The sequence below is a fragment of the Sus scrofa genome, chromosome 2 (genome assembly GCF_054392235.1).
Source record: "Sus scrofa isolate SSC_HxYL_T2T_F1_AM1 chromosome 2, Sscrofa_HxYL_maternal_Yorkshire_Landrace_v2.0, whole genome shotgun sequence".
Taxonomy (NCBI): Eukaryota; Metazoa; Chordata; class Mammalia; order Artiodactyla; family Suidae; genus Sus; species Sus scrofa.
Genome location: NC_139384.1, coordinates 100275227 through 100299596, shown reverse-complemented (window position 1 = coordinate 100299596; position 24370 = coordinate 100275227). Strand labels below are relative to the sequence as shown.

General features: G+C 47.3%; 1 protein-coding gene across 3 annotated transcripts in view; it reads right to left on the bottom strand.

The window, feature by feature from the left end:
• The window catches only part of CKMT2 (creatine kinase, mitochondrial 2), a 33456-nt gene extending 12090 nt beyond the window's left edge, over positions 1-21366 (bottom strand). For 2 of the 3 annotated variants that reach the window (XR_014836535.1, XM_021082288.2), the window contains exons 1-3: positions 21312-21366; positions 3873-4044; positions 737-935 (exon numbers count right to left, since the gene is read on the bottom strand). Coding sequence is in view for 2 of the 3 variants with exons in the window: in XM_021082288.2 (XP_020937947.1) it covers positions 737-935; positions 3873-4024 (351 nt within the window). In the remaining variant the exon portion in view is untranslated. 3 annotated transcript variants of the gene reach the window in all.
• Positions 21367-24370: the final 3004 nt, after the last annotated feature.

Sequence of the window (24370 nt, the reverse complement as noted above, 5' to 3'; positions counted from 1 at the left end):
CACGAGGCTGCTCCGGTGGCTGAGCTCCAGAGCAGTAGACCGCCCTGTGCTTCTGCAGCCGGGATGAGGATGTGGAGATTGTGGGATTCCTCCAAGAGATTTAGTGAACTCACTAATAGAACAGCGGCTATGTAATCAGTCATTCTTAAACTCAAGACACATGGAAAAAAGGACACAATGAACTTCTTTGTCTGCAAAGAAGTTTGAAAAATCTATGGTTTCCAAATGAGACAGGTTGGGGGGAGGGGGGAATCTACTGAGGATACCGGATGGAAATGCTGTAAAATTTGGTTGTGATGATTGTTGTACACCTATAAATGTAATAAAATTCATTGAGTAATTTAAAAAAGACACATGGAACCATTCTCCTCCCACTGCAGTAAAGTTCAGCCACAAATGCATCATCTCCTAAACCCTTACTGGTGAATACATACCACCAATACAATAAAACCATTAAAATATATATTTTTTTAATATCAATTCATCCCCTTGACAAGCTCAGAGAGTTCCATCACGTAACTCATTCCTCCATGGGGATGGTTTCTGCAGCAGCAGCAAAGGAAGCTTTGTCCCTGGGAGCTATAGACCTCACTGTTTCAGAAAGCACTGCAGATGGCCCCTTGATGCTGGGGCCTCCCTTGATGGGCTCCCTTCCTGCAGAGGCAGCAAGGTGGTCCCACAGAGAGAACTCAGAGCAATCCGCCCCCATACACGCACTGGCAGCCCAGAATTTTACCTCATAGGACTCCTCATCACCAGCCACCATGCCCACGGTCTTTATGAAGGGGTGGCCGGGGTTGTCCACACCAGTCTGGATACACTGGTCCAGGGTGTAGCCGTTGGGTGTCACCTTGTTGCGGAGCTTGGCGTAGATGGCCGGCGTGAGGCACTCGGCCATGCAGTTGTTGTGCTTGCGTAGATCAGGGTAGTCTGCGCTGCAGGGGGAGGAGAAATGCATTCAGTGAGCAGCCCCTGAACGAAGGGGTCTGTGCAGGAGCTCTGCTTCTGCCCATCCTTCCCCAGCAGGCAGAGGAACACTCAACTAGGTCGTGAATAAAGTAAGCCAGATTTTTTAAAGAGTTCCTTGAACTGCCAGAGAAATGGACCTGGCCCTGCCTAAGGAGTCCATGATGCTTGCTGCAGAAGCCCACAGACTGTGACTTATGTTTATGTAAAGAGGAGAGAGAGGGGAGTTCCTATGGTGGTGCAGTGGAAATGAATCCAACTAGGAACCATGAGGTTGAGGGTTTGATTCCTGGCCTTGCTCAGTGGGTTAAGGATCCAGCGTTTCAGTGAGCTGTGATGTAGGTTGCAGATGCAGCTCGGATCTGGTGTTGCTGTGGCTGTGGTGTAGGCCAGCCAGCAGCAACAGCTCCAATTCAACTCCTAGGCTGGGAACCTCCATATGCCTCGGGTGCGGCCCTCAAAAAAGACAAAAGACAAAAAAAAAAAAAAGAGGAGAGAAAATAATTAGAAAAGAAATTGAAATCATATAAGAAGCTACATACAGGTATAAGAAATATGTAAAATCATTTCTCCCCAAGCTAAGTGATAATCACGTGCATTATTGTGGAATAGGCTATTGTAAAGTATCAAACTTTATCTAAGGAGAAATAATAGGACATCTCATTTAAAGGGATTAAATGGTTCTGTTGGGTAGAAGAATGTTAGACTGTAGTTGTGATTTCCATATGGTAGAAAAATTGGTAGAGAGATGAGAGAGAGAATATGTTGCGATTCTATGTGGATCGGGTAATTTTATAAAAATATTTTTGGTACTTTCCATGGTAAAGATGGACTGTTCCAAAAACATGAAACACACCCATGAGAAAATGAAATCATATGCAGACTTCCCTTTTTTTTAACTTCATCATTTTGGTAAAATACAACAGCTGCATTTTAGTCCCTTAGAGCTGCGGTACAAAGGCTAAAAACTCAACAGGTGGAACTACAGAGAAATTCATGTGTCTGTCTGTCCTCTCTCTGTGATGTTCTCTGCTTTGCTGGGAGCAGTGCCTGGCTATAGAAACAGGAATTCAGCTATTGAAATAATACCTAGAAAGAAATCAAATGGAGGTGCTGTCTTACCCTGGGCTATGTACTGATTGAAGAATAGGGGATTAAAGATGACCACAGGCTCAAACGGAGGTAATCTCACCTCAGGAATTCCTGAGGTACACGGTGGGGGCCAGTATTTCCCTCAGAGATCCTGATTCCCACAAAGCCAGTAAATGTTTCTGAGAAACACCTCAGGTGTTCCTTGACTCTTTCATGCAAACCTGCCTACATGAAATCTCTTCAAGGCAGACCTCACCCCAACTCGATCCAGTGGTGTGTGATGCCTCAGCCATAGTAAGTTTCCAAGGGTGGAGAAAACAGTCCATCTTTTTTTTTTTTTTTTCCTGCCCCTATATGGAGTTGCCAGGTCAGGGATCAGATCTGAGCCACACCTGTGGCAATGTGGGATCCTTAACCCACTGTGCTGGGCGAGGGATCAAACCTGTGTCCCGGCGTTCCCAAGATGCTGCTGACCTCACTCCGCCACAGGAGGAGCTCCAGAAACAGTTCACTTTCATGCCACTCCTCCACTTCCCTACTGCAAGGTCCTTTAAAGCTGACACTTAACATCAATACTACCACATGGGGAATTCCCACTGTGGCGCAGCAGAAGCAAAACTGACAAGGGACCATGAGGCTATGGGTTTGATCCCTGGCCTCGCTCAGTGGGTTAAGGATCTGGCATTGCTGTGAGCTGTGGTGTAGGGCACAGATGAAGCTCAGATCCTACGTTGCTGTGGCTATGGCATAGGCTGGCAGCTGTAGCTCTGACTGGACCTCTAGCCTGGGAACCTCTATATGCCCCGGGTACGGCCCTAAAAAAAGCAAAAAAAAAAAAAACCCTACAACAGCATGTTTTCCGGAGGTGGTACAGCATGTGTAGGCAAGACATAGGTCTCGAATCAAGGTCCCTGGGTTCACATTTGATGGCACTACTTAATTCTCCTCAGTATCCACTGCATCAGGGATGCTAAGAGGAACAAAATACTCTGCATAGGAGTTCCCATCATGGCTCAGGGGTTAATGAATCCGACTAGGAACCATGAGGTTGCGGGTTTGATCCCTGGCCTTGCTCAGTGGGTTAAGGATCTGGCATTGCCGTGAGCTGTGGTTTAGGTCGCAGACACGGCTCGGATCTGGCGTTGCTGTGGCTGTGGCATAGGCTGGCGTCTACAGCTCCGATTAGACACCTAGCCTGGGAACCTACATATGCCATGGGTGTGGCCCTAGAAAAGACAAAAAGACAAAAAAAAAAAAAAAAAAAAAAAAAAACTCTGCATAAAGTGCTCCGTACACACAGGAGTGTCCAACAAATGTTACTACTATTATTACTATTATTTCTATTTCAACAGACATCCAGCTCTAGGCAGGGATGATGACATTACACTTTCTTAGATTTGCCCCAAGTCACTGTGCTTATAAAGAGTCACTTTGATTTAGTCATCCTCAATGGCAAAAAGAGGTATCCTTGCTGACAGTTTTGGCAGGAGAAAGCATATTTCTGGCTGGCTTTTGGTGTCATTTCAAAGCCAAGAGGGGGAGTTCCAGTCATAGTTCAGTGAATCCGACTAGCATCCATGAGGATGCGGGTTCAATCCCTGGCCTCGCTCAGTGGGTTAAGGATCCAGCATGACCCTGAGCTGTGGTGTAGATCGCAGATGCAGCTCAGATCTTGTGTTGCTGTGGCTGTGGCATAGGCCAATGGCTACAGCTCTGACTGGATGCCTAGCCTGGGTACCTCCATAGGTGTGGCCCTAAAAAGACAAAAAGACCAAAAAACAGAGAAATAAATAAATAAAGCCAAGAGGACTTACCTTGGTGGGAACAGCCTGTGCTGCTCCCGGGCCTCAGCACACACGCTCCGCTGATTCATCAAGTACCCGGTGGTCAGGGCACCGGTGCCCAAGGTGGCAAATAACAAAGAAGCATTGCGGCCAGTTAGTAATTTTGAGAAGGTGCTGGCCATCCTTCCTCGTGGATGAGTGTCTGGAAGGCAGAGAAGCTGGATTAGCCACACAGCACGGCCATGAACCATAGTACAGAGATCAATAGATGGGAGAAAGAACTGTGGGAGACTTAGCGTCTGTTTTACTTTTCTCTGTCTTCCTTTCTCTTCTACCCCCTTCACATTGCTTGAGAAAATCTGGGTAGTTTTAGAAACTGAGGATGTCAAATTGCTTGAAGCCCATGCCATTTTTTGCACTAGCAGGACATGCGTGGGTGGGAAACGGAGGATTTCTACATCTGACTGGTTGACAGACCACGTGCTCTTTGGGACTCTGCCCCTGCACAACTTAACACTGAACAGAATGGACTGCTGGGTTTGTAAGAGGTAGAGGAAGTTGTTACCAAACTAGGTTCATTTTGCCCAATGCACAGCAAGCCAAAACGCTGAGACAATAAAGCTTGCAGCAAAGAGAGGGTTATTCCCAAGGCAGCCAAGGGAGAAGATGGGAAAGCAAATCTCCAATCTTCCTCCCTGAAGGCAAGGGGCTTGGGGTATTTATGGGATCACAAATAAAGAAGCGGGGCAGGATGTCTCCATGAGGACAAAGGTTCGATCCCTGGCCCCGTGGGTTAAGGATCCAGCGTTATGGTTGCAGATGTGGGTCAGATATGGTGTTGTCATGGCAGTGGCAGCTGCAGCTCTGATCCAACCCCTGGCCTGGGAACTTCCATATACTGCAAGTGCAGCAATAAAAAGAAAAATAATTTTTAAAAAAGCAGCAGGGTGGTCGAAGGCATGAGGAACGTGGGGAGGATGGGGAGAGGTGATTGGAAAAAAGGTGCAGTAATAGTCATTTTGCACAGCTGTAATTAGGCTAAAGGGCTCCCAGGTTCTGAGGGTGGAGTTTTCAGCCCTCCTATATCAGAAGGTCACTGAGCTCAGACACTTGTGTATGCCCAGTTGAAGGTTCAGCGGTCAGATCCAGTCTTAACCAACTAGACACAACTGACTCTAGTTCCTGGAAAATAACTCAGGCAAACATCTTATCATTTAGGCTAGGAGCTGCTTGGTGGAGCTGCAAACCTTAAAAGGACCTAGATTGGTGAAGACAGGCAAAATGGATGTGATCCATCATTTGTACAGTTTCGAAGTCTCTGAGAACCACACTCCTACTTTGCTTACCCCAAATGAGTCAGTGTCAGAGCTCAGGGTAACAAGTCAGGAGGTTTGGGTTATCTTGAGAGTAGATGCCCATTTGAACACTACGATCAGGATGCCAGCAGGGAGGTGGAGAACTGAATCTAAGACTCCCCAGGTGAGCAAGGACTCTTGAGATGGGCTGAAGTAGTCCAAGGTCAGGAGTCCTCCCTGTACCCCTGGCTTCCAGCTGAAGTGCACTCAAATCCTCTCTGAGGAAGGTATATTCATTTTAGGACCTGGTTTCCTACAGATTAAGATCAAGCAAAAAGCTCTCAGTCGAAGACCACCAAGCACAAACGGAGATACCATAATGGAAGTCAACAGAAGACATGGCCACAGATTTAGACCTCCAATGATTGAATATACTGGAATTGTCATATGAGAATGCAGATTGCCTCTACGTGCAGTGTTGAAAGAAATAAATCTTGGAATCACAACACTGAGCGAGCAACAGAGACTATTATTACCAAATTAATTTGGAAGAAAACCAAACTGAACTACTGGATATAATACAGCTAAAGACAGAATAAATAAACTGGAAGATATATTTTAAGAAACTACACAGAATGTCGCACAGGTTAAGAAGAAAATGGAAAATATAAGATAAGAGATGTAAAAGATAGAATGAAGGTCAAATACACATCTAATTAAAGCCCCAGAAAGGAGAACAGAGAAAACAAAGAAGCCATATGAGAAGAAAAGTGAGAATTTTCCAGAACGGAAGAAAGACAAAAATCCATAATTCAAGAGGCACAATACAACCAACCGAAACTAAAATAATCCATCCACACATAATAGTCAACTGCAGCACAGATGCAACAATGACATTAAAAGCAGTCACAGAAAGACAGTTTCCTGTAAAAGGAAAAACATCAGCTGATTTTTTTCAACAATGAATAATGGATGCCAGAGACCCGGTGTCTTTAAGGAGCTAGGAGACAATAATTATCAACCAGATTGGGGACCGAATCAAACTATCTTTGACTGAAAATGAAAAAGGCAATTTAAAGAGCAGATCCATAACAAAAAAACTACTAAAATATATACTTTAGGCGTTGCTGTCATGGAGCAGCAGAAAGGAATCCGAACCATGTGGGTTCGATCCCTGGCCTCGCTCAGTGGCTCAAGGATCTGGCGTTGCTGTGGTGTAGGTCGCAGATGCAGCTCGGATCCAGTGTTCCTGTGGTTGTGGAGTAGGCCGGCAGCTGCAGCTCCAATTAGACCCCTAGCCTGGGAACCTCCATATGCTGCAGGTGCGGCGCTAAAAAGCAAAATAATAATAATAATAATAAAATATATACTTTAGAAAGTAAGAAACAGACACTAGCGGGACAGCCTGAGATGCAGCTAAAATGTATAAATCATGATACATTTTATATAACATCAACAAAGGATGAAAATCAGATACCCTGCTGTGTCTGCTACTGCTGAGAGATCAGAAGGGACAATTAATCCACAGCATCACCCAGGGAGGGACTATTTAACATGGGTTGTTGAGTAGAGAACAATGGAGCAGGTATCCTTCAGTACTCCCTCTTTAGATTGGCCTCTGTGATGCCCAAATAAAGGAAGGGTAGAATTTCCCCCTAATATTTAGAAGGTTCCCAGGACTCTGCTACAAGATTCTCCAAGTGTAGATGGGTTAGATGGCTGCAAAGAGCCCATTGAGAGTATGATTATGGGATGAAAACCTGGGCTACCCAGTGGATGATGAACTCTCCCAATAAGGCGAAGCTGGCATGGCCTTAAACGTAATTCTGAAGTAGCCTTCTGAGGTCCACTTTCTGGCTTGATTGCATTTGGGGAACTGGGATTGATCCCTCAACTTTGTGCTTCCAGGATCCTCACATGGAAGTCTCTACTTAATATCTTTTTGAGCAACACTAGGGAGAAATTTGAACATCTCAACTAAAAACATCAAAGGCCTTAAAAAATAATGAGGAAATTCTTTTTCTATTTAGCATGGGAAATCAGATTATCAGACAGCATTTCCTCTGTGCTCATGTCTTAAAACAACTCCCTCAATTCCAAAGAAACTGGAATTACCTTAGTAATCACCAGGCAAGATAAACACGTCATTTCTTAAAGTTGTTCTGGGGACTTGTAGTGGCCCAACATTCACCTCATCACATGTACTTCTTGGTTCCCTACTAGACTTTGGGCTGCTGTTCATCTTCCAAGAGGAGGTGAACGGTCCTCAAGGAACAGCAGCAGGTGTTCCTGGCCCTTGTATGCAGCAGGCAACGTTAGGTTGCGTCTTTCAGACCTATCTTAGCTGTTTCCACACCCTGCAATCAGCTTCCCAAGCAGCAAGGCAATATCGCCTTCTCTGAGTTTTATTGTAGAACTCATCAAAGTAAGGGAAGCTTTGCCCAAACTCTTTCCAGACTATACATGAGCCAAAAAATAAGCCAGGACATTGTTTCTCTAAGTTAACAGGAAGTGCAATTGTTGCGATTGAGGGTGACTCAAATATTTTTATTTTGATTTTTTTTTCCTTAATTGGATATGTTTTCGCATCAGTCTGTTTAAGAAGAGAAATCCTAAGGGGCAGAGTCAGGAGGAAGAGGTGGGAATGGTGTCCCTGTGTAGTGCACTGACCACTGGTGGTCCTTAAAGGTCTCCCCCGCTGCGAGGGTGATCTGGAGGGAGTATATGACTCAGAATATGAATGTTTGAGATGTCATCATATCCATATTTTAGTTTCTGGAAAAAATAATATTATTTAACATCCAAGAGTTCTAACATCAGGCAATGATGTCAGATTCCTGGCAACAATCCTCTAGAGGCTTTGGGTGCAGCAAGCCAAGCAATCTTAGGGCTGAAATTCTCTTTACCCCCTGCATTGATTCCTTGTAGAGAACTGACACAGACTCAAAGTTTTGGTAAAGTGAAGAATTCCTGTTTTCTTGACTCTATGTTTTTCTCTCTCCAAGACACATGGAGACAATGAATTTCACCATTAAGGTTCCAATCAATGAACTTGGATATGAAGTTGAAACAAGGGTCTCAAACAGGACAGTGATCTGTCCTGTCCTCCTCTGGAGCCATGCTCCCCCAAGACCCAGAGCCAGGCTTGCAATGAAATCACTCTGCCTCACAACTAAACGAAATCTCTCTTGCATACTAAAAGTTAGTCTTTGGAAGTTCCTCTCATGGCTCAGTGGAAATGAATTTGACTAGAATCCATGAGACTGTGGGTTCAAACCCTGGCCTCAATCAGCCGAGTTGGGGATCTGGCCTTGCTGTGAGCTGTGGTGTAGATCGCAAACACAGCCTGGATCCCACGATGCTGTGGCTGTGGCGGAGGCCGGCAACTGTAGCTCTGATTTGACCCCTAGCCTGGGAATTTCCATATGCTGCAGGTGCGGCCCTAAAAAGTGAAAGAAAAAAAAAAAAAAAAAAAAAAAGCTAGTCTTTGAAAACCTGCACTGGCAGAACACTGCTTTGTCCTAAAGATTTCTCTATTACCCGGAAGGCCCCAATGTTACGTAAGCACAGCTGATACCCCTGCTCAGAGGAGGCTCACTTTGTTGTTTGCACAGATGATAACACGTGGCATAAACCAACAGAGCTGCAAAGAGCTATGCTGGAGGTTACCTGTGTTCACCCAAGTGGTCAGTATTTGGCTTTGCCTAGTTTCCAAACACGGTGGTTCTATAAACTGGTATATTATGTGAAACCACTGGAACAAAAGTTTGGAGCTTAAAGTGCTCTGAAGCTCCCTTACAAGCTTTTAAAATTTTGATTCCCTCCATGCCCCTAGTATTAGCATAACACACTGAACTGTCCTGTCAAGAGATCAGTGGAGAGAGGAGATGAGGGGCTGGAGGAACTGTGGTGTTTCTCCGGGGACGAAAGCCCTTGGCATCTAGACACCTGCACTGTGGGCTCCATGCCTTGCTTTTTGCCTGATGGCTTACTTCAAAGCAGGCATCATTCCTGCTTTTGGAATGTCCTGTTTATTCCCTTCTTGGCACTCAATCCCACCTATAGTTATTTTGTTTATTTTTCTTGTTTATTGATCATCTCCCTGAACAAATTATAAGCCTCCAAGGGAAGGGACCCTGTTCCTTTTGCTGTCATATTGCCATTGCCTGGTGCTTAGTAGCCTCTCAGGAGCATTATTTAATATAAGTGACTTCTGTTTTTTGCTGGGGTTAGAAGTCAATCTGAGGCTTGCCAGGATCCATGATCCTGGGGTCAAGTGAGTGGTCACAGTGGGGGATGTGAGGCCAGAAATGGAGCCAATCAGAGAGCTGAGCAGATGAGGGAGCACAGGGTGGGGAAGAGGAACATAGGCAGCAGAGAAATTGTGAGGTCTGCTTCCCTCAGCCGTATGAGATCAGCAGCCAGGGTCCCCTGGGAGAGCAATGCTGATGTATTCTGGAGAAGAGAGGCCAATGTCAACTCAGTAAGCTCATATGCAGAATTTTGTGAAGGCTCACACAAGCACACGGACATACGTTCAGGGATGGTCATGGGGGCCCAGAATCCCCAGGGCACAGTGGGCCAGCCTGACATTCAGGTTGCCAGCTCTAGAGCCTTACAATCTCAACTTGGGGGAAAAAAAAGAAAAAGAAAAAATATATATATACATACATATTTGAATACAGATTTTTAAAAAAATATCAGTTTTTCTGTCCGTATTTTTGTGCTAGTGCAATGAACCACACTCAGTTGTTCTTATAAAATTATTAATTGTTACTGTTTAGTAAAAGTATCGCCTCTCACTGACCCTCCCATTTGGACTTTGCCATCCATTCTTTCCGGCCTGACTGGTCCCCAACCTGGTGCCTGTGTTTCCACAAAAAAAGTGACCGCTTTCTGTCTGAGTGCCTCAAGCACTCACGAGCTGCTCACTTGCACTTGAGCTGCATAGTTCTTTGACATGTGGTGGTGACTTCAGTTATCCCATATCTCCTGTCACGTTGGGGAACTCCCCACATGTGTTTGGATTGTCTTTCCAGCTGACTGGTAAAAGCTTCAAGGATAGGAACTCATCTGCCAGATTCCTGCACAGTAGCTGCTCAATGAACATCTCTTCCCTGACTTTATGTTTGTGAACAGTGTTCTGCCTGATTTCCAGAAGGAGGCACTCTTACCAGCGCCCTGTGTATCTCCTTTTTTTTAGGGGTGCCCTCATGGCATAGAGGAGTTCCCAGGAAGTTCCTAGGAGTCAAATCAGAGTTGCAGTTACTGGTCTACACCACAGCCACACCAGATCCAAGCCACATCTGCAACCTACGCAGCAGCTTGTGGCAACGCCGGGTCTTTAACCCACTGATAGAGGCCGGAGATGGAACCCCATCCTCATGGATCCTAGTCGGGTTTGTTACTAATGAGCCGCAAGGGGAACTCCCTGTGTATCTCCTTTTAAAAGTGTGTATCTCTCAAGTGAACATGTAAAAAATAAATAAAATAAAATAAAAACCTGTACGTCTTTTCCTTTCCCCAAGGCACCTTACCCTCTAGCCTGGCCCCTTTACTCCCGAGTCCTTTTCACTTTTAATCTGCTATGAAGCCCCAGGCCTGGTATCCAAACCAATTTAGAATCCACTTTGTGAGTCAGCTTCCTGGATCAAAATTTGAGGAAAAACAAAAATCTACTTACATTACACAAAACACATCCCTTTCAGCCTCTGATTTTGAAATCTTATCAGAAAAGCAGCAAAACAAGGCTGGTGGGCTGCTTTTCTGCATTTTCCAGCTCAGGTTCCTGGGCTGTGTAAGCCACGCCTGAGCCAAGGCAGCCCAGTGCAGGCTCCTGAACTCTCAGCCTTGACAGGCTGGCTGATCCCAAGAGCCCCCTGAGCCCATTCCACAGGTGCCCAGCAGAGGCTGCCCCACAGACAGCCGACAAAGCATAGCATGTGCACCCTTGCTCCCTCCAAGGATCCGCCTCAGAACAGGCAGGCAGGTGGGAAAGGCATGCTCAGGTGAAGAGCAAGTGCTAGGTGTTGGGGAAATTTAATTTAAATCTCCTGACACCCAGAAATTCCTTTCCAAAAGATACAGGAAAGTAAGAAACAGTTTGGAGTTCCCGTCGTGGCTCAGTGGCTCACAAATCCAACTAGTAACCATGAGGTTGCGGGTTCGATCCCTGGCCTTGCTCAGTGGGTTAAGGATCTGGCATTGCTGTGAGCTGTGGTGTAGGTCACAGACGAGGCTCGGATCTCGCTTGGCTGTGGCTGTGGTGTAGGTGGCAGCTACAGCTCCGATTGGACCCCTAGCCTGGGAACCTCCATATGCCGTGGGTGAGGCCCTAGAAAAGACAAAAAGACAAAAAATAAAAAATAAAAAAGAAAGAAACAGTTTAATTACTGACTAATAAGCAGGAAAACAGACTGCAATGCACAGGCAATCAGTTAAAGAGACTCCAAAAAGGCGGAACAAAATCTCATCCTCTTATGGAGCCTTGCAGACAGACCCTTCCAAACTGCTCTCGAGGTAAGTCAGGTAAGAGAATATGACAGCACTACTTGTCACACAGAGTTCACCCTAAATTCACAGTCGTGGGCATGGCCATTTGTGTTAGCTAACTACCTTTGTCCAAAGGGAAAATAAGCTTTTCCATTTCTCTGACAGGTTGCTTACCACTGAGCCTCGGAGACTGGGCGGCTATCTTCGATGGGGCGTTTACATTTCAAAGAGATGCTCCCAGGTGCTTGAGAAAGACGGGCCTGGGTAGTCAAACCGGCTAGACGTTTACTTAGCTTTTAGAAAGATTTAAATACGTCTCAAAGGGGCAGAGAAAGTTTTCTGAAGGAAATACTCTAAGAAAAGGGAGGGGGTACATTAACTTTGGCATTTCTCTCCCCCACACACTGGGGAGGACAGTGTTGGGAGATCAGCTGGGCTCAGCTCCAGGATGGACATTATTTGGAGTCGATTTGGTACTTGGTACATAAAAGGGAAGAGAACCCACAACCATAGCATGGGGTCACAGTTTTTCTTGGTTCTCAAGCCCAATGGCCCACATGTGACAGGTTCTAAGTAAATGCTGGGTGAGTGAATGAACAGTCACAGAGAAACCAGGGCAGGAAAGGACTTTGGAAGTCATCTATCTATCTATCTATCTATCTATCTATTTTTTAAAAAAATTTGTGGCCGCGCCTGTAGCATGTGGAAGTTCCCAGCCAGGGATCAAACCTGTGACAACACACCACAACAGCGACCCGAGACGCTGCAGTGACAATGCTGGATCCTTAACCCAATAACCCACAAGGGAACTCCTAGAGACCACTTAGCTCGACTTGAATGCAGAAATCTCTTTCCCTTCAGCCGTTCTTAAATACCAGCAGTGCTGGGGAGCTGACTACTTCTGAGAGCAACCCGTTTTACTGGAGAATAACTGAAAATATTAAAAATCCTTTTCATGTCTTAATAAGGGGGAAAAACAAAACTAGAGAGCACTTTCAAGGGCCATGTACTTTCTTCACAACTCCAAGGAGTATTATCTTGCCCCACGCCACAGATGCGGGAACTCAAAAACAGAGAGGTTAACTGACAGCCAAAGGTCACACGGCTAGAGGGAAGTTATATGTACTGACTTTCAATAGGCACTCATTTAAATGAAGATGCTGCTTTTACTTACAAGCTTTTTGTGTTTTAATTTTTGACTACGCCCATGGAACATGGAAGTTCCCTGGTCAGGGATCAAATGCATGCTATAGCAGCGACCCAGCAACCCACTGCCCTGCAGTGACAACTTCAGAACCTTAACCCACTGCACCACAGGAGAACTCCTACAAGCTTTTGTAATGAACAATATTACAGTATATTTGAATGGAGTCGATCCCCTTGTCTCCCAAGGAACAGAGCTGCCAGACAGTTCTAGCTGCCTCTGGTTCTTTATGCTCTCTCCGGCATCCTGAAGGGTTTGTCTTCATCAGGGTTTCCACAGGGGGCTTGAGAGAGGATAATTATGGGGTCAAATTGCCCACTAGCACATGGGCATCATTCTGGGCAGCTCTGAGAGGCAGGGCAAGCAGGGGGTGTACCCTCGGGGCTCCTCCTCCCTCCAGGAACCCCACTGACCTGGCATGGGGGGTCACGGTCACCATGAATTATAACGACGTGTGTCAGGTGGGGACAAGTCACAGTGAGAAAGTGATGGAGGGAGAAGCAAGACAGGATGAAGTGACGATAAAGACATGTTATCTCTTTACTTGTTTGTTTGATAAATATTTAAGTGCCTACTATGGGACTGCTTTTCAGAGCTCATAGTCTAAGGGGAAAATTCTCCTGTAGCACTTACTGTTGTTAAGCTTTGTGGTTATCTGCTGTTAGCTTTGTGGTCATTACCTCATTGAATCCGTATAACAGACCCGTGAGGTTGATGCTCTTATGACCCCCATTTTACGGGTGAGCAAATGGAGGTAAAGAAAGGTAAAATAACACATCCAAAAGCACACAGTTTCTGAGCGCCAATGCTGGGAGTCAAAACCAGTGGTCTGTTTTCATAATCCATGCCCTTAACCAGCACCCCGCCTGGGCAACAAGTCAAGTGGTAAGTGTTCTTTGAGGGGACCCAGAGCCCTGTGGGAGCCCCTGGGAGGGTCTGGAACTGGCCCAGCCCACTCCGCTACACTTTTTGAGGGAGCTTGTCTGGTCTCAATTAGATGGAGGTATTACTTGCCTCCACCTGCCCTGGGACTAGTAGCAGGTCACTGACTGCAAAGGATTAGAGCAGAAACAATGAGGAGACACCACACACCCGTGAGCATCATGAGATGACTCTGGAGGTCTGGTGCATCGCCTCGCTCTGGCTGGCTGCTTTCTCGCCATCTCCAGGTGGGAGAATTGCCCCTGCCCTCAGCCCTCACCACACTTAATCTACTTTGGAAAGGAGAAGGGGAAGAAAGGCTAACTTCAGCCCCTGTTCTATGCCTGTTCAATCTTCTGAATGAGGAAACAGCATCCTGGACACTGTCCCTCATTCAAATGTGGCTCTCGAAGGACTCCACAGAAGATAATTCCCCTGAAGGTGGAGAGATGAATTAAACTGGAGCTGAATCTGCCTGGGATTTGTAGTGGCTGCCCCAGGGAAAATGCACAAACTGGGGATAACCCTGACTGATTCTAGATTCCAGAATACCTGCAGCTACCAGGAGTGAATCTGAACGGGGCCAAGACCAACCACTCAAATGGCCCATGTGAAGGGTGAATGCAACATCCACGGTGGAGAAGATCACATTTCAGCCCAAGAGCTAAGCCTCAAATCCCATTCATTCACCAAACCACCCATGCATCTACCTACCCATGCATCCATCTGCCTATCTGTCCTTCCATTCAACCAACATTGGAGAGTCAATCCCTGTGTTAGATCCTGGGGCTGCCCTCCAGGAGTTCACAGTTTGGTGGGGGTGACAGATCACTGTAAGAACACAGCATTCCAATCCAAAGTGGCAAGAGCAAAGAGAATAGAGGGGAGAAACCCCAAATCTGCCGGGTGGACCAGAGGCGGTCATTCTGGAGGAGGTGAAAAATCTTTGGTGCCAGGTGGACAGAGGGGAGGACATTCCAGATAAAGGGAACAAAATGAACAGAGGTGGGGGGCTGCCAGGAGCATAGGGACAGCTAGTGAGGTGAAAGGCAGGGCACAGACTGCAGAGACAGGGAGCAAGAGGAAAGTCACTGTGAGATGTGGCAGTTGATTTTGGAGGTGATGAAAAGGGACACCAGGATTTTTAGCAGAGGAACAATTTTACTAGATTTATGGAAGGTTGACTCCATAATGCTGTGGTATTCATGGTGAGACAAACACAGAAATTGAGAGTGAAATTTGAGGATGTGTGTAACATTTTGACAGAATAATTTCAATTAGAAAAAAAAACTGAGCTGGTGTTTTGCATGTCTTTGATTAAGTTCTTTTTCCAGCGATTGCACTTTTATTTTACAAATGTACTGGTCTGCAATGGAGGAGAAATCAGTAGCAGCTTTTTCTATAGATAGATTGAAAAGCACGGCTCAGTTTTCTCATCTGGAAAAGGGGGCCAATGATAGGACCCACACGTTGAGGGTCCTAGTGTCGGCCCGAATCCTGACAGAGAGGGAGCAGGCAATAAATGTTAGGAGTTCTTGTGGCTAAAGCTACTACATTGCTGAGGAAGGGACATGGGTCTGGAGGCAGGGAAACCAAGTCCCAGGGCCCTGGACTAATCTGGGGAGGAGATTCTCTGGCCTTGAGCCATGGCAGTGGCGGAGGCTTACATGGAGATAAATGGGAAGGATTCCCAAGCTATTTAGTGAGTGGGCTCGGGGGGGCTGTGCGGTTAGTTGGGGATGGATGTCATGAAGGACACTTGAAGGACGGCCAGGGTTCTGACTTGAGGAGTCCCCATGACTGGGAATCCTGGCTGGGGAGCAGGTTTAGGGTCCAGGCAAGGACAGGGTAATCAGGTGGAACAGAAGGGTCCCTGGGAGGTTTTGCAGAGAGGATGTCTTCTAATGTGATTATGGAGCTTGTAAGAGACTTCTTGCCCAAGAGGGGTCTGGACTGGAAAGGGCGGCAATTGTTCAAACATCCGCTTCTTTCTTTCTTTTTCTTTCCTCTTTCCTTTTCTTCCTCCCTCCCTCCTTCCCTTCTTTTTTTGCTTTTCAGGGCCAAACGTGCAGCATATGGAGGTTCCCAGACTAGGGGTTGAATTGGAGCAACAGCTGCCAGCTTACACGACAGCCACAGCAATGCAGGATCCGAGCCGCATCTGTGACCTACACCACAGCTCATGGCAACACCAGATCCTCAACCCACTGAGCAAGGCCAGAGATGGAACCCATGTCCTCATGGATGCTAGTCAGGTTCATTACTGCTGAGCCACGACAGGGACTCCAGCCCTGATGTCTTCAAAGAGACTTTAGGCAGGACAAGTTTCACCTCTCTGCTCCAGGTCCACCATTCTGCTTCTGTGGAGGCAGGGAAATAAAGCCCCATGCTAGAGGCAAGGTGGGGCCTTCTTTTGGTCCTAAAAGGTTCCCAGGAGTAGAGCTGGGAGAGTTAGGGGACAGGAGGGAGCAGCTCTGCATGGCCCTTCCTCCCTGGCTGTAAGCAGATTCACCCTGGGGTGCTCTGAGAGCCACCACAACCATTGTGGAAAGTGAACCAGGAAACATCTATTATCATAAAAATGTGGAAACCCACTGGCCCAGCATCACCCTTTGGAAGTCTGTCCTGCAGAAACAGAGCTGTCAGTATATTAGGAAAGAGGCATAAGAATGTTTCAAGAAGCAACGTGTGTAGCGGCAAAAAAAAAAAAAACCAAACCAAAACACACACGCAGAAGAAACCTGGCCATCAGAGGAAGGCTGTATTAAATGTGACACATTCAGACAATGAAACATTGTGCAGCTATTACAGAATCAGTGAAAACTGCCCCCAGTCACCAGGATGTAAGTCTATACCATGTCCTTAGGTGAAAAGGGAAAAATCTTGCAGAGTAATGAGTATGCATGATTCCAATTGTGTAACAACGAGGTGCATATGTACATATGTGCATAGACTGGTACGAACAGGCCAACCAAAAAGTGTCACTTGCCATCTGGTTCTACAAGAATGAAGTCATTGGCCACTGCAGCCGCTGACCTTCAACACACCCTGAAAAGAGGTCAGAGTGAGGCACTCTGTGCTCTGGGAAAACTGACAGAACAGGCCTTCAGACAGTTAGGTATTTTTCTAGGAGAAGATTTTATGAGCCCAAGTTCTTGCATCTTGCCATATCTAGAAAAGCACTAAAATCGTTCACAGGGACATCTGTTCCTCAGGACTAGCAGCAACCTTCTGCCAAAATGTGTGCTTGATTGCATGTATCCCTCTTTCAGTAAACTTACACACACACACACACAGACACACACACAGACACACACACAGACACACACACACACACACACTCGGCTATCTGAAAGGCCATCTCCCAAACTATAGTCCTCCTTTGGATCCAAATAAAACTTAACTCACAGCTCCCACATTGTGCATTTTTCTAGTCAACAAACATAAAGAAAAGTCTTGAAGGTTATTCAAACTGCATCAAGTATTACTCCAGAGCAATAGATTTGGAGTCAATAGATGATTAATTTTCTCTTAATAGAATTCTGTATTGCATCACTTGTAAAAATATGTATGTATTTGCCTTTGTGATCGAAATTAAATAAATTAAAAGTGAAAAGAAAATCAGCTGTGAAATGGGTTAAAAATCCAGATTTCTAGGCTTTACTTTCCAATGAGTAGCAAGAATGGGACCATTGCATGTCAGGCATTCCCAAGCTCTGCTGGATCTGGGAAAGCTGTAAATTGCCTACCTGAGCCTCAGCAACTCCTCTACCTCATGGGCTCAGTAAGACCATTTCCTGAGCTCTGTAAGGATAAGTGACAGACCAGAGCAGGCATGAAATAAATCTGAGTCCCTTCTCCCTAATGACCCAAAGACAATGAGACAGTTATCCCTCTGTCCCCTCAGCCAACCCAGGCTGTCCCAGCCAGCACTGGTCTGCCTCTTCTCTGAACATTTTTTTTTTTTTTTGTCTTTCCTAGGGCCGCTCCCGCGGCATATGGAGGTTCCCAGGCTAGGGGTCCAATGGGAGCTGCAGCTGCCAGCCTACACCACAGCCACAACAATGCGGGATCCGAGCCGCATCTGTGACCTACACCACAGCTCACAGCAACGCCAGATCCTTAACCACTGAGCGAGGCCAGGGATTGAACCCACAACCTCATGGTTCCTAGACAGATTTGTTAACCACTGCGCCATGATGGGAACTCCTTCTCTGAACATTTGTTGATTTTGGTTTACAAGTTTAGCATTTGATGAGTTTCAATAATGGTTTTATGTTGTAATTTCTTTGCAGACAAGACCTGATTCCAGAAGGAGCCCATCATGAACTTTCAGATCCACTGATCATCCTCTGAAAACCATTATCTGGGTTCACAATATGTATGTGCTCAGTTGGACTCCCAAGTTCTTCTTCTAGACTCTGACCTTTTGCCCAAGCCTTTCCTTCCACCTTGAACGTCCTTTCCATCCTTGCACGCTTGGTTGAACCTTCCTTTCTTTGTTTCTTTTAACTAACATTTACTGAATGCTTACCAGGAGCCATGCATCATGCATGTGGCCCTTACAAACCCTGTTTTCAGTCTTTGAAACAATCCTGCCAAGCAGGCATAATTTTGCTGATGGGGAAACAGACTCAAGAGGGTTCAAAGTCCTGCCCAAGGTCTTGGGCCAGCGCCTAAATGAAGCTGGGATTTGAACTTAGGCTTGTGCTTGGCCCTGCATTCAGGCTCCTTGCTGGCAGCGCACCTCCTGGGCAGCCCCACTCTGCTCAGCAATTGGAAAGAAACCACCTTTGTGGTTTAGGACATGGTTTAGGACCCGGAAGTGGCATTTGATCACACCATTCAGCGAGGCCCCCCAGATGGTAGAAATGCCTTTACTGCAGCAGCTTCTAGACACGGGATCCTCACCCCAGACCATGTGACACCCTCAGAGTCCCAGAACACTCTGGACCTGTTCTCTTTCCTTGTCCTTAGGCTCCTGCTGAAGGGGCCCAGATGCCAGGTGCCGCTTTACCCACTCCACTCTGACGCCAGGTGCCCAAAGAGCCTGCCAGCCGTGCTGGGGATGCTGGGCCAGCCTGCCTTTCCCTGAGGAGGTGGGGCCTGGGCTTTTGTTCTCTCTCCTCCCCTTCCTTCTCCTCTCTCACACGGAGGTAGGGATTGCAGGGGTGAGGAGAGAAGGCATCTCTAGCCCTCACCTCATAGAAGCGGTCGGCCTCTGTTTCCCTGATCTGGAACACCTCCTGAGTCCTGATTTGAAAAGTACTGCTCATAGCATCAGAGCTAAAACCTGGCAGAACTGCTGGGCTCCCAGCCAGGGAGATTTCTATAGGGGGGTGCAAGGTCACAGCCAAAGGCAACGGTGTCGTGGTTATTCCTACACTTGTCCTCTCCACCAAAAACAAGAACCACCACAGCAAGCCCTCGCGTCACTGTGCCCAAGAGCTATACATCTGTCTCGGACAGGAATCCTGGGAGTCTGGGTCATGGTTTGAGGGTTTTGTCTGGTTCCGTCCCCTCCTAACGTGGAGGCCTTGGGTTTTGTCACAGCCTCCATCCTGAGCCCCTTAGTTGTCCTGAGTATCCTGGATGGAGATGCCATGAGTGCCATTCTGCTGACCCAGAGTTATTTCTGGTCCAGCTGTACACGGTGTCCATGTGTCTGAGCTCCTTGGAGGGCAGTGGAAGGCTAGGGGGAGGTCCACGTGTCAGCTTTCCATCTAGAGAGTCACCCCAAAAGAGAGGATGTCCTTGGGGTTGGACCAGCTCCACAGAACGCTATGAACAAACTCACATGATGCCAGACGTGGTCAGCAGAAAATGACTGTCCCTTCCCAGTTCTAAGAGAGGAAAGGGTTCAAGCTACTTTGCCACCATGGCCTATAGAGGCACCCTCAGGGGCACTCTTGGGCACCCCTGTTCTATTCAACAAATAGAAAGTCATTAGCGGAGAGGTTTAGGGTCCTTCCCTATAAAACAGGTCTTTCCTAGGCCTTCTGGGGATGAAGATATATGATCATCACCAGGCTTGTCTCTCAAGGGTAGGTTGTTTTCAAGAAAATAGGAAGCTGGGCACCATCTAGTCCCTTGAAATGCTGTAAAGGAGTAGTCTCTTTCCCTTGCCCAAGGGACAGAGTCCTTGTGGCTCCCCAGGCAGGAGTGGGTGTGACCTCCAGCAGTCACCTTCAGGACGGGCTCCCTGTGAGATTCCTGGCTCAATGGGCAGGAACTCCCAGAATGCTGATGCAAGGTTCCATGTGGTTCCCTCTGGGAAGACAAATGGCTCCTCCTCTCAGCTGTGGCAGAGAAGGAGGTCCAGTGGCCCTGAGCCAGAGGCAAAGTCTGTCTCAGAACAAATACTTCTGCCTCTGGACATGCAGGACTCTGCACTCGTTATCCCACTTGATTCCACCTGACCTGCTGGGGGGTTGCAGAACCAGGGCAATGCTCAGGAGAAGGGCTCAAGGACAAAAGTGAGGAAGGCTGAGGGGTTGTGGCTTGTTCTGGCAAACACCTCTCTCCATCCCCAGCAGAACATTCGAAGGCAGAGATGTCACCCACTCAAGAGACAGAAACAGGACTGACAGTAACCCAAGCACGCAAAGAACACGTCTTTGGCATAGGTGAAACACATGTAGGCCAATTCTATAGCATTTTTACCTCCAGGGTGGAGGGGAAACATAAGCTTGGCTCATTATTAATGGGTTAGTGATTTCAAAAATGAATTACTAGGAGTTCCCGTCGTGGCGCAGTGGTTAACGAATCCGACTAGGAACCATGAGGTTGCGGGTTCAGTCCCTGCCCTTGCTCAGTGGGTTAATGATCCGGCGTTGCCGTGAGCTGTGGTGTAGGTTGCAGACGCGGCTCGGATCCCGCGTTGCTGTGGCTCTGGCGTAGGCCGGTGGCTACAGCTCCGATTCGACCCCTAGCCTGGGAACCTCCATATGCCGCGGGAGCGGCCCAAAGAAATAGCAAAAAGACAAAAAAAAAAAAAAAAAAAAAAAGAATTACTAGCAATATGAACCAGTTTAAATCAAGTCTAGCTATATTTGCTCAATTAGTAATTAGCTCCATTCGAGGGCTTCAAAATGCTCATTTTTTTTCAGTTAGTTTACCCCAAGTCACTGATTTGCACCTCTCTTGTTGCTGCTGCTGCGGGAAACCATTCTCAAAACTAATGTGTGAGTCTCCATAAATACATGCGAAAGTTGAAGGTCCCCAATTTAGTGGCATTTAGATTTCTGCCATCAAGAAAAATTCCCAATTCATTATCAAAAACAGGCACCGCAAGCAGGGTGCTGACACGGCTCTGGCACCTCACACGCAGCTGTCCTACGGCATGGTCACCTGCTCCTGGGGACAGGGTGACGGCGGCCAAGGACAGAGGCTGGACCGGCTTCTTTAGAGAGTTCCCACTAATTCTTCACACAGGAACAGTGCCCAGATCCCGGCCCACTGCCCTGGGTCCACTACTCACAAGGCCCCCATCCTGGCTCCCGAAATGCCCCCGCTTTGGGCTTTGGGGGAAGAAAGGTGCTTCACCGTCTCACTAACCTTGGAGCTGAAGTCTCCTGCGCCCGGCCTCCTGCACTGCCCACAGCCAAGGACTGAAACGCGAGAGCCGGAGCCGGGCCTTGAAAGGGCTCAGGGGAGGGGCGGGATCGGGCCCGTCTCGGCCAATCCGGCCTCAGACCTCCGGCCGAATCGCTCTCCAGCTGTGCCCTTGAAGGCCGGCTCCTGATTCTTCCGCCGCCGCGGGCCCCGGAGTTCCTTGTAGCACCTGCTCTGTCTCTGCTAAATTTTCCGGCTTAAGTCTGCAGCTGGAGGCTGCCTCTCCCTGGCCTCTGCGAGAGGTTCCTGGGCCCGCAGGCATCTGACTGGCTGCCCAGGCTTGCAGGCTCCAGCCTTGGGGGTGGAAGGGCCGCTGGGAAACTGTCCTCTATCTGCCCCTTTTAGGGAATTGGTTCCTCCCGTCTCTCAGGAGCCCCATCCCTGGGGCCCCGGATTAACTACGGAGAATGAGCCCCTCTCCTTCTCCCCTTCCCACCCCCAACCTCTCCCTAGGCTGAGGTCCCTCCTTCTAGCTTCTGATCAAGCTCTGAGCTAGGGGCTAGGGCATCAGTCATCATCTTCCAATTTGTCTGCGGCCTGGATTCAGGGACGGTAATTATCACCTTTCTCTTCTAGATCAGGCCATCTGCAGTAGATTGATAGGCAATCTCACTTTGTATCCACGCTAGCTGAAGTTGCTACCCAGAGGTTCTGCAGGCCATCGCCTTGCTTAAAAATAGCCCTCCTTGGAACGGCCACCACAAACCGGAAAGGTTGACTGTAAATAGCATTGACCCACCAGGACTCTGGACCGCAGCCTTGCATTTCAGAGGGAGCTGCCCAGGCCTCTGGGGACGGGTCACGTACCCAGCTTCTATGGCCACGTGCACATCACTAGCTAATTCTTTTCCATTCCTTCTCAGGACCTAACCCATCCTCAGAGGGGCTGATGGAGCAGGTGTGGAGCCCAGAAATAATCTCCCACAGAGGGTGATTCTCTTTCAGTAGCTCCATTTCTTTTAAATATGATCCAAAGCAAAAATAAGTGTTTCACCTTTGCCTGAGGATACTGACTGGGAGAGTTTATGAAAGGACCTTTTGAGGCTGGAAAGTTTCCTGACTTGGGGGTGATCGTACAGGTGTACACACATGTAAAAATTCCTCAAGTTGTACACAAGTTTCAAGCACTTTACTGAGTATTGGTCATACCTCAGTTTAAAATATGCTATCCTTATAACCTAGCTTGCATTGAATCAAAATGTTTACAAAGCGAGACTTAACTTTTCTGTATTCAGTATACTCGTGTTCTAGGCTCTCCTGTTATTTCATTAAACAGTTGCAGATTGTCAGATCCACCAAACTGACAGCATGATCCTCCAAAGAGTCAGAGTTCCCAGTCTGCACATTCTGTTGCAATGGACCATGGTCCCTCTGGCTTCTGTGCCAGGATGGGCAGCAGGCTAGAGGTCTGCAGGACTGACCAGCTGCTGTTTGACTGCTGTGTGGCAGTTTAGGCACCACGTGAAATAAATCCAGGGAGCCTAAAATAGCCCAGATCCCAGACCTAGAAAACTGAGGCTTTTTGAAAAGCATGGAAATGTAGAATTTAAAGAATGGCAGTTACAATGAAAGCCCCCTCCCCCCCCAATTCCTTACTAATGGACATTTAGCCTCTCCCCCACCACACCTCATCTCAAACCCTCATCTTTTAAGTGTACTTTTAATGTATTAAAGTAAGGTCAGAAGAGAAGTTGGGATGTTGTTGAGAAAAGGGGGGGTGGCACTCTTCTTTTGGGGACCTAGTCATCCTCACACTTACAATAAAAGTGATGTGATGAGATGGCAACTTCCACAGGTGGTTCAAAAGAAATTCCCCAAATCCTTCACATGTGATCCCTGTCATATGCCATTTATTCCTTTCTCATTGCTGCCAGCTCCCTTCCAAGTCTGGGGGCTGTGTGGCTGGCTCTTGCTCTAGGGACAGGAAAAGAGATGAGGTGTGTAACTGCCCTATCACTTGTTATAAAGGAAATCTCCTGTCGGAGACTTCTTCTCTTGTCTGTTCCCAAATCCAGCTGGAGACGATGCAGTAGGACCCAGATCTGACTGTCAGGTGAGGGCAATGCCATGAGGAATGGCCAAGTAAGAAGATGAGAGGAACTTGTGCTCCTGAATCCCTAGCAGGCTGATGGCTCATTTCAGAACTGGGAAAGGGAGCCAGTGGGACAGGAGGGACCCACAGTCTTCCTCTTCTCAGCTCTCTCTTGTGCTCAACCACTGCATTGTGTTTCCTTCAGCTCTAAAGGTTAGGACAACTTCATTGACTTGACCAAAATATTTTCATATATGCTATTCCAAATAACCAGTGCAGAAATTCTAGGGCCAGCTAGGAGTCTTACTTGATAGATGAGGCAATCAGCCTCAGCTAGCTCAGGGGCCCTTTCGGGGTGGGAGCTAGGGACGCCTGGGCCAGGCCTCCATCTCAGCAGCTCTTCTCTCCACAGCCTGTTGGTGAGCTGCCATTCAGTGAACAGAGCTGTTGGTGCAGTAATGAGTTCTGTGTGCCTGGGGATAATCAAACCTGGACAGTGGCACTAGATGACACTTAATATCTTTTTTAAAGTCGTTCAAGTTCTCTTGATATTTTAGTACCTGCAACATGGCTTCTTCTAAACCTACTCCCTCCAGCCCCCTACCCTTGAACTTTAGAAGTAAAAGAATATATGAAGGAGTCCATTGCTATGAAAAATGCTAAAAGAATCAAATGCAGGAGTTTCCTTCATGGCTCAGCAGTTAACAAACCTGACTAGGATTCAGGAGGATGTGGGTTCGATTCCTGGCCTCACTCAGTGGGTTAAGGATCCAGCATTGCTGTGAGCTGTGGTGTAGGTCGCAGACGTGGCTTGGATCCCACATGGCTGTGGCGGTGGCTGTGGCCAGCAGCTAAAGCTCTGATTCAACCCCTAGCCTGGGAACCTCCATATGCTGCAGGCGCAGCCCTAAATAAAGCAAAAAAAAAAAAAAAAAAAAAAAAATCAAATAAAGAGACTAAGGAGATTGTG